Source organism: Poecilia latipinna, unplaced genomic scaffold (genome assembly GCF_001443285.1).
Source record: "Poecilia latipinna isolate Pla-1442-1.1 unplaced genomic scaffold, P_latipinna-1.0 Scaffold3081, whole genome shotgun sequence".
In the NCBI taxonomy this organism is placed as follows: domain Eukaryota; kingdom Metazoa; phylum Chordata; class Actinopteri; order Cyprinodontiformes; family Poeciliidae; genus Poecilia; species Poecilia latipinna.
In genome coordinates this window covers 17,106-26,637 of record NW_015115697.1, presented here as the reverse complement: position 1 = coordinate 26,637, position 9,532 = coordinate 17,106, and the positions used below count along the sequence as shown (strand labels likewise).

General features: G+C 38.0%; 1 protein-coding gene across 3 annotated transcripts; it reads left to right on the top strand.

The window, feature by feature from the left end:
• The first annotated feature begins 306 nt into the window (after positions 1-306).
• On the top strand, positions 307-8,136 carry LOC106940073 (butyrophilin subfamily 3 member A2-like). 3 transcript variants are annotated; one of them, XM_015022700.1, is made up of 6 exons: positions 307-537; positions 986-1,324; positions 3,812-4,025; positions 4,166-4,230; positions 5,146-5,259; positions 5,973-8,136. In XM_015022700.1, the coding sequence occupies exons 1-6, from the start codon at positions 396-398 to the stop codon at positions 6,632-6,634; spliced, it is 1,536 nt and encodes a 511-aa protein (XP_014878186.1). In that variant the 5' UTR covers positions 307-395; the 3' UTR covers positions 6,635-8,136. The 3 variants fall into 3 exon arrangements, with proteins under 3 accessions (XP_014878186.1, XP_014878184.1, XP_014878187.1); XM_015022698.1 differs by having other exon boundaries at positions 308-537; positions 3,812-4,028; positions 4,169-4,230; XM_015022701.1 differs by having other exon boundaries at positions 308-537; positions 3,812-4,028; positions 4,169-4,230; positions 5,146-5,263; positions 5,973-6,091.
• The last annotated feature ends 1,396 nt before the right edge of the window (positions 8,137-9,532 follow it).

Below are 9,532 nucleotides of genomic sequence, written 5' to 3'. Positions count from 1 at the left end.
TCACAGTACTGACTTACTGAGCAGTTCAGGCAGACATTTATGCTGCTTCAGTCTCAAATGCAGACAGCAGTTTCAAGCCTAACTCCAGATGATGGAGCTATAGGCTGCTCTGGAAGAACAACTGTTGTGAAAACATTTCTAGCTATTAAACTTTCTGCACAGCAATGCTGGCTGCGCTGTAAATGGCTTAGACATTTTAAAAGATGTATTAATTTCAATTAAACTTAGAATGAAAACTATAATAATAATAAAAAAATATTATAAAAATAATTTACAATAACAATAAAAAAAGTTGTTAAGCAGGAAGTATCCCTTTATTCCCTCCCCCTTTCAAAGCGAAACTGGATCGACAGGCTCTCGAACCCAGTACCTCGAGTTGTGCTCCTGGAATAAAAATGCTCCAAGTTCACCGAGCTTATAGACGGCCTCTGGTCATTTCAAGGACCTGCTGGACGGACAGCAGAGCATTTCTCCGTTTCTCCGCCGCTCATGTCGTCGTCCTCTCTGTCGTCGTCTTTGCCCTGTGCTGCTCCACAGGTATGGCCTGGTTAACCTGTAACTGCGATTAATTTTCCCGAAATAGCATGTCGTTTGTGACTTTTTTTCTTGTTTGCGTGTCGCAAATCAACGCGGTCCAAGTTGAACTTAATAAAATCGAGTTGTTTTTTTTTTACGTTACGTCATGCCGTGGTTTCCTGCCTTTTTATTGCAGCTAAATTCGACCAACTCAGCTAATTCTTCGAGTAGAAACGTATAACTACACATACAGAGCGAATTAAATCTGCTTTAAATACATTTGTAGTTGTAACTTCATGTATGAACAGCCGCTTAACTTTTATTCTAGCGGAAGAGGCGAGCACTTCTGGAATGTTCTTCATGCTCAAGGCTGACGAAGTAAATGACCATTGAAAGTCAAATAATGTTACACAATTTATTAATGTCGCTGCTTCCTCTTCTTCTTCCTCTTCTTCCCTCTCGATACCAGTGTCGGCAGACGTCACTCCCAAGACAATAGTTGCTCTCGAGAATGAGACGGTCACCCTGCCCTGCCGAACCAACCGAACAAGCGACCTCCTCACCGTGGAGTGGTCCAAGGCTGAGATGTCCCCCAACATCACCCTCCTGTACCGCCATGGCAGAGAGACAGTGGAGGAGAAGAACTCAGCCTTCGTCAACAGGACCAAGCTCTTACTGGAGGAAGTGAAGCACGGCAACATCTCTCAGGTCATCTCCAAGCTGCGGCTGTCCGATGGGGGCCGATACCTGTGCAGGACCATGGTGGGGAAGCAGCGGCAGGTTGAAGCAGCACTGGACCTCATTGTGGGTAGGTCATCTCTGTGGCTGCTGGGCGAATCTTGACAATGTATATCCTGACACTCTTCATTGCTAATCTGGTTCTGTGCCTTTTCAATCTTCAAAAATAATCATTTACAGCCTGTTTATTATTTTTACGCCAACACAAAGTGAGGCAGCTACTGTGACGTTCAAGGAATCAGGAACTCACAAGTTAAGAGGAAGTTCAGCTCAATAATGTATTTGTGTAGAGTAGCTTCAGCTTCACTGTATATTTTGTCTCGAGGTACTTTACAAATCAAAGAAATCCAATTCTATAAAGTAGTTAAAAATATCTTAAACTTTGAAGTTGTCTTCAATCAAGTGACATAAGTACAACTTTAAGCTTGACAACATTGGAAAGTAGGGCTGCACCGATTGCAGTTTTCTGGCCGATCTCCGATCTTTAAAAAGCCTGGCCTGCTGATTCCTATTTTTGGCTCATACTGATTTTTTTTCTTTTGTCTGAAATGTTGTTAAATAGCAAGAAATTTCCTAAGTTGACAACAATGAGGTGACGGTTATTACTGCAAATGTGCAGACATGACCTGGTGGGACTGTTACCTCTCTTACAGCAGAGCAAAAGAGGACAGTGGCAGATTTTTAGACTTTTGCCCTGAAGTAGTTAAGATTGGCCTCGCATATCAGAATCGGCCGATCACTGATCTCCCAAAATTAAGGAAATTGGGGCCTGTTTCCTATTGGAAAGGAAAGGCTAAATCAGAGAAGCAGCTTTGTGGCCCCGCCGAGATCCACACTTCCTGTTGGAGAACCTGTTGATAAACAGGGCGACTATAAGTTTTCATTTCACAAACTTTGAAAAGAGGAAAGAGAAAATTAGCTTAAGGAACGCCGCCACCCACGTAGAGGATACAGTAGACATGTGGGAGAAGGTGAACTTGTCAGAAGAAACCAAAGTCAAAGGCACACATTCAAAATACCATGTGTGGTGCAAAACTAACACTAACATAACCTCTGTGGACACATCCCCCACTGTGACACATGGTGGCAGGCAGCAACATGTTGCTGTGGTGAACTTGGTCAGAGTTGATGGTAAAAGGAATGGAGCTCTAACCAGGGCGGCAAAAGATTTGAGCACGGAATGGAGATTGATCTACTAGCTGAACGACATCCACAGCGTTTAGCAAGACTATAGGAAGGAAGAAGAAACATGTAGGAGTCTGAGAAACTGAGTGCGAGTGCAATCCAGGATATCCTCTGAGGTTTTCTTTTCTTTCTTTTTTTTTTAACCTAGATGAGCTGCGGTATAATTCGAACCATATTTATAGTTTCCTGCTTGACAGTTCTCCAGATTTTCTCTGTAGAAGCAGGACGTTTGAATCACAGGGTCTTGAGGTAGATTACATCTAATGTAAACCCTCTGATGCAAAAGGTAAAGAACAAACAAAAAAATGTGACAAAGATACACACATAAAACAAACCAAAAAGAAAGAAAAAATCAGACTGAATCTCACAACCAGTTTAGGATAACTGCATTTTGACCTGAATCAGCCTTTTGGGGACTCTAGTCTCTAAACTAGACTCTAGTTTTTAAATAAAATCTTATTTTTGTGTTATAAATACCCAGTCAAATCCCAGACTTGTAGCCAATGCAGTGGCAAGACTTAAAGTTAATGTTCTCAATCCAACGTGACTTAGTTTAAGTTATTTTGCAAAAAGGAAAGCCAGAAAAGTGATTCTCTAAATGTTAAAAGCTGATGCAGATTTTCCCCAATGACTTACAGCTGTAACCACACCATAAAACGCTGGTCATTGTTTTATGGTGTGGCTACAGTGTCTTAAACCAGATCTAGTTTGTCAAATAAAATACTAACAAAAATGTGGTGATATTTGTGGCTGTAGCATCAGAAGATGGGGGGTGAAATCGGTATAAAACCTTTGCCAGGCCTTCAGCCAGATAAGACATTATGAGGCCAGCTTGGGGACTGCTTTGGTGATCATAAATGGTTTACTTTAAAAATGCAGCTTTAGATACTTACTACTAAAGCAAACAATGTGTTTAAATTCACTTGTCATCACAACGGCAGATGACGGCTCGTGTCTAATACTGAGTTGGCTACAATATTTCAACTGGCCTGCATTTGAAACCGGTACTGAAATCTGTATTAGGATAACAAGTTTCAGTTTCAGCAGGGGAATTACCTGTTGAGTCTGGCAACACACAGTCGTGAAATCAATCTTCGAAGTGCCTCTTTGTTCTGTAAATGGATGACTGTAGGAAGGAAGAAGGCCTCGTCAGAACGTGAGACTGTTCTTGTCATGTTTCCTGAAGCCGTTTTCAGCCGCAGGAAATGTTTATCTTAGCGTTCTTGTAAGTTGCACCTGTGCCATACGTCATTTAGATCTCTCGCAAAATTCACACAGTATGGCGCACCTACAAAAATCACATATGGTTTAAATGATTTACTTTCTTCCGGGTTTTCTTTATTATAAGTACATCTTTTTTTTTTTTTTTCAGGTGCTGCGTCTGAGCCAAAGCTCACCTTTGTTCCCTCTGGTGCCAACGGGGGATTGACACTGGAGTGCAGCGCCGAGCGCTGGTTCCCAAAGCCGGAGATAACGTTCCACGACGAGAACGGCAAAGAGATTGAAGCCGAAGATCCACGGATTGATCTGGACTCAGCTGGATGTTTTAATGTTAAACGGAGAGCGTCTTTGCAGATCGTCACCAATGGGTACAACTTTCTTCACCTCAACCAAGAGGGATTGTTTGTTTTACACAAAAAGCCTGCTGGGATGTTACTTGCATGTTGATGTTTTTCTTTAATCGGTTGAATAAAAAGTAAAACTTAAAGCTTTTATTGTTTCATCTCAGAGTGACCTGCCGTGTTCACCAGCCGCTGTTGAAGAGACGACATGCTCATATTTATATTCCAGGTACAGTAATGTGTTGAATGTATATTCATGAGCTGGTGGTGTTAATTAGGGGAAAACCCTTAACAATTCTGACAAAGACGGTTTGATATGCACATGAGATTTAATATATTTGTATTTGAACCAATTTTACATATTATTGGCTTCATACCACTAAGAAGTGGTATAAACATCCTCTAAGGACAAAATGGCCGATAATAATTGCCTTTACTATTAAAAAAAATCATAAGTCATGCAGTTATGAAAAGTTTTATTGATAATGGTTCAAGAAAATCAGAACTTTATCAATTTTAATATAATTACCATGTTTAGACGATAGAATGTATTTGGATATGTTTCAATCTGATAACTTAGGGATTATATGGTTGCGTTTAAAGCTGTCTGCTTATGTTTTCGTCAACATATTTTATTAGACGGTGTGCTTTGTTCTATTTTGTTAATCAAATGTGTCAAACTGAGACCCAACACGTTGACACATCATGTTGTTCTGGAGTCTAGATTTGTCTTCTCATCAATTCTCAACTGATCAAGACTTAATTTGGTCCAGGAACAATCAATGTTTTCTGAATAACTAAATTAGACAATATTTGCTTGTAGTTATTATACAGTAAGCCTAAAGATGTAGTTTTATATTTTATTTTGCATGATAAACAAAATGTAGCTGTTCGTTTGTGAAATTTAAATGGAACATAAACTAATTCAGACGTGTATGAGACTCAAGGTTGCAGTTTTCGCTTGGTTGTTCCTCACATCTCAGACCTGACAAAGCATTAGACCTGATGCTTTTTGTTTAATCTTGTAACATGAAGCACTCAGTAAAGTCATCAATCTTCAATGGTATTTTTTTGTCTTGTTTAAGTGAAAAGCCTTTGAAGATATTTTTTATCACCTGCCATAAATGATTTCCTATTATTTCAGATGACTGCATGAGGTCCTGCACCAGCAGCATCGTGTGGAGCGTCATGGTAACCGCAGCTGCACTCGGGTTATGTGCGGTCGCTTATTTTCTGTGGAAGAAATATGGACGCTCTTGTAAGTCTGTAACTTTTTACTACCTCTACCAGAGCAGACGAAAACTTTCTGCAGCAGCTCCTGTTTGGATATGGAATCAGTCATTTTAATGTTTACTTTAACACAATTACTTCTAACCTATGAGTTTTTGTAGACATGTAATGACTTCTGAAGACTGAATATCCCTTTAACTTGTGTAAGTTATCGTGCAAAAAAAAAATCCACACTGGAATTGTTGGAAATCTTGGCTAATGGAAGTACTTAGCATGTCCGATACTGCTGGTAGAGACGCATAGATCTCTCATTTACGTATATATTGGACGGACCCACTTTAGATAATGAGCTTTTACTATTAAAGTCATGAAAGGTTTATGACTAGACACATTAGTCAATTAAGATATCTCTAATTATCTTAAATTACCATCCAGAATAGTCAAAATTCATTTTTTAGATTTAAGTTTTTAGAACAGTGCACCCACCGTTTCACTGACATATATAGAGAAGGATATTTATAGAATATAGCAATGAAATACCTGAAGTATCTTAAGAATTGTAGAATTCAGCAAAAATAGTACTTGAGAAGAAAAACCTAGTGAAACAGGCGGCAAATTATAGGAGTAAAATTGTAATGTTTTAATATGAAAGGGCAAAGTGGTTGGTTGCAGCCATCAATGAGGTTTTCTCTTTAACTTAATAGTTTTACCTGTTTTCCTTTTTTTCCCCTTTACTCACAGGTTGCAGGCAGAAATCCCTTCAACCAATACAGGTGTCCAGTCCCAGTACGCAAAATGCCACCAACACTCAGTTACAAGGACAAATCAAAGGACTACAAAGTGAAATCGAACGCCTACAAGGAAAAATCAAAGGGCTGAAGTTATGCAATTCTGAAAAAGATGATATCATCGCCAAACAAAAAGCAGAAGTAGAAGAACTTAAATCCAAATACAGTGCTGCTCAACAGCAAAACCAACCTACAATGAGCTCCTCATCCTCACTTAATGCTTCTCACCAAGTTACCCAAACCCTTGACCATAGCAACACACCACCAGCAGCCACATCGGCAAGCCATGATCCAAAACCTGGCCACGTGTCCAAGGCGAAAGACCCCAAACCGGCTGGTTCAGGCCCAGCCCGGCTCCCTGCTCCTTCTAGGAAGGACCGACCCAAAAGCACTCCTGATCTTTTCTCAAACAACGTTTCTGCCTCCTCCAGTTCTTCCTCAGCTTCCACTTCGAAGGAAAAGAAAATTCTCCACTCTGTGAGTTTTTCCAGTTCTCGTCCTGATGTTGCCAGGCCTCTCCGCCGGTACACCATAGGTAGCCATGGTGTACCTACGGGGAACCCCTTCAGCGTTCTGGCAGATCTAACTGAAGAGTCAGAGTCTCTGATCCAATAGCGTGGGATACTGAGACAAATTTACATGAAATCAACATAATGCTTGGTACGGATATAGCATTAACGCATATGGTGAGCATAAGGTCATGATATAAGAAATAGGACAGACCAGTTCCAAAATGGTACTTTAAGGTTTTCTTTCAAAGTAAGGTTCTCTGAAGTCGCTTAGCTAGTCAGTATCTTACATTATGGCAGATACCTGAACTGACATCAGGAACCCAATGTTTGCCGTCTTTTAAAACTTGTTTCCTCCTCTTTGTCTTTTTACTTATGTTTTTTTTATGACATGTTGGGAGCTATTAATTTTTAAACTTCAGGTTGTCAATCCATTTACATATTTTCCTACATATTCTCATATGTCTTCTGCCTTCAAAGATCTAGTTTTGCTCAGAAACAGTTTAGAAGCAAATGGTGTTTATGTGATGCCCGTCATAATTATTATGATGACGAATGGGTGCAGTTCTGACATTAGGAAATAAATGCTGCCAACTGTTTTCTGGTGCTGCAGTTTTTACAGCTTTTAAGGAACATGCTAAATCTCAGGAGCTGATCCTGTTTATGTAGCCATTTTTTTTTTATTGATAAATGTATATATTTTTTTAACACTGCTTGTCGTGGGTGGTTCAGAGTATTTCATCTTTGACTGCTTAGTGAGAATTTTGGTTTACTACAACTGTTTACAACTGATAAAACAGTGCAGTGAAAGTTAAAGGAACCACATTTTGTAAGTTTTAACTATAAATTATAACAGTTTTCGAAAGGAGACTTTGTTAAATATTGTCTATATATCTGATGACACTTTATCTCCAAAGATGCTTTTATTATTCTTAATACGAGTAAAGCATATTTTCTGTGAATGTAATGTAAATACCTTCTACTGTTACTCACTACTTTTTGCAGCTCAGAGGTCCTATTGAATACGATCTTTGATTTGAACATTTTTTTAAGTATTAATGGATTTTATTGTGATATGTGCTCTATTAAGATATGTAAATTTGACTTTAAAATTTTTATTTTTACTGTGATAAAGTACGCCTATTTTTTTATGAATGTTTATAGACTTGTAAGAACATGTGTAACTTCATTTCTTTGCCTCAGGTTTTCAAATACAGCTCTCTGTGAAAACAACTTTAAAACATGCACCCACAGCTCCCCCTGGCGTCACACCTGAGAAACGCTGAATCACTTTAGTGGTTTGGGGAAACGTGACACATTTATGACTTTAAAGTGAATCAGATTAATGTTTAAAGAGCTGTGATCTGTATTGTGTGCATTTAAAAAATGTTTTAGAGATTTCATTCTGTCTGGGACAGCTGTTTCTGTTTGGTATTCTGTAACTATGAAATGTGTTCATATATTTTTAACAGTCAAATTGATAATAAATGGAAACTTACATACTTTTGAGAAACTCTGTAACATTAAAGCTGGAAAAAAAATCATCAGTCTTGGTATTTTTCTTACTATTTTTTGAGAAGGTTTTTGAAAGTGCTGTTTAAAAAAAACCATGAAAAAAATCTGAGCAAGATGTAAAAATGGTTGAAAGGTGATTAATGGCTAAAAGCTGTCGATATAAAATGCCACTGGTGACTTAATGAGAATACAAAATTGTGAGGTTTGAGTGTTTTGGTCCTTAACAATAATGACAATCTGAAGCACAAAAGCAATAAGTGACATGAAGCTTCATCAGAACATATTCAATGTATTATTACTTTGCTATGAGCTCAAGTTGAGGTTTTAACTCCGTTTGAGAGCATCTTATACATCCATCTCCTTTATTCTATACAACTCTCACTTTTGTGAGTCAGTTTGATGATGTGCATCTAACTGGCTCAAACACCTTTTAGGTTTAAGAATGTCTCAAAACAAACAAAAAAAATGGTCAATAGAATTTTGACATCAGATTTGTGCATTTCTCATAAATACATATGACAGCTCTGTCACTTTTTGAAAAGCCTTCCGAGTAAATTTTTTTTGCCCCTGGAATTGCAAGAACTTCCTTCTTTATTAGACTGTAGCATTTAACAGGAAGCATTTATTTTGTGAAAGAGGAACCAGATTTATTTAATAGTCCAATTTTTCCAAGTGTCCCACCCCAAAGAATACAGAGGTCTGCAATTTTCATCGTAGATGCACCTCAAATGTAAGAGACTGAATCTAAATAAGAATAATAGTAAAAAAAAAAAAAATCCAAGAATCACTATGAATGATTTTTATGTAATAAATTTGCATTGCATTGCATGAAACAAGTACTGGATCACCAATCAAGATGTCTGAGTCTCACAGACCTGTTAGTTTATCAAATGGTATTAAAATGACTGGAAATATTCATAAAGCAAACAGAATTTCTGCCCAATGACAAATGTCACTCTGACTAGTGCAGGCATGTTTCACCATGCTAGTCCCATTAATGTGTTGCCTGAATACTTTATATTAGTTTGTCATGCAGTAACATCAATATCACTTTCTCCACAGAAACTCTTAGCAGTTTAACTTCTTCGCACTAAAGACATCAGAAGATTTTTTCTAATAACTGGATAAAACTCACTCTAAAGAAAGCATTTTGTTATCTAAGAAAAAACTTTATGCTCACAAACAGCTGGCCTGGCTGTTTATTCCCTCCTGGGCTGCGTGTAGCTCAGTCTCAGTTGTACCATTAAATCCAAATTTCAGTTGTTTTTTCATATTTCTGAGATAAAATGCGTTTCCAAGGAATATAGAATAAAATTCTATATTTTAAAATTATCTCTCAATCTTAAAGACAGCTGATATGTTGTCTATCATTTGTTGGTGTTTCTTATTTTAATTTTTATAGTCGTCCTGTCTAAATAAAAAAAAAAAATCGATTATACACGTTCCTTGAAGAGAGAAAAAAGGAGATAAACTCACATGGCCTAAGAAT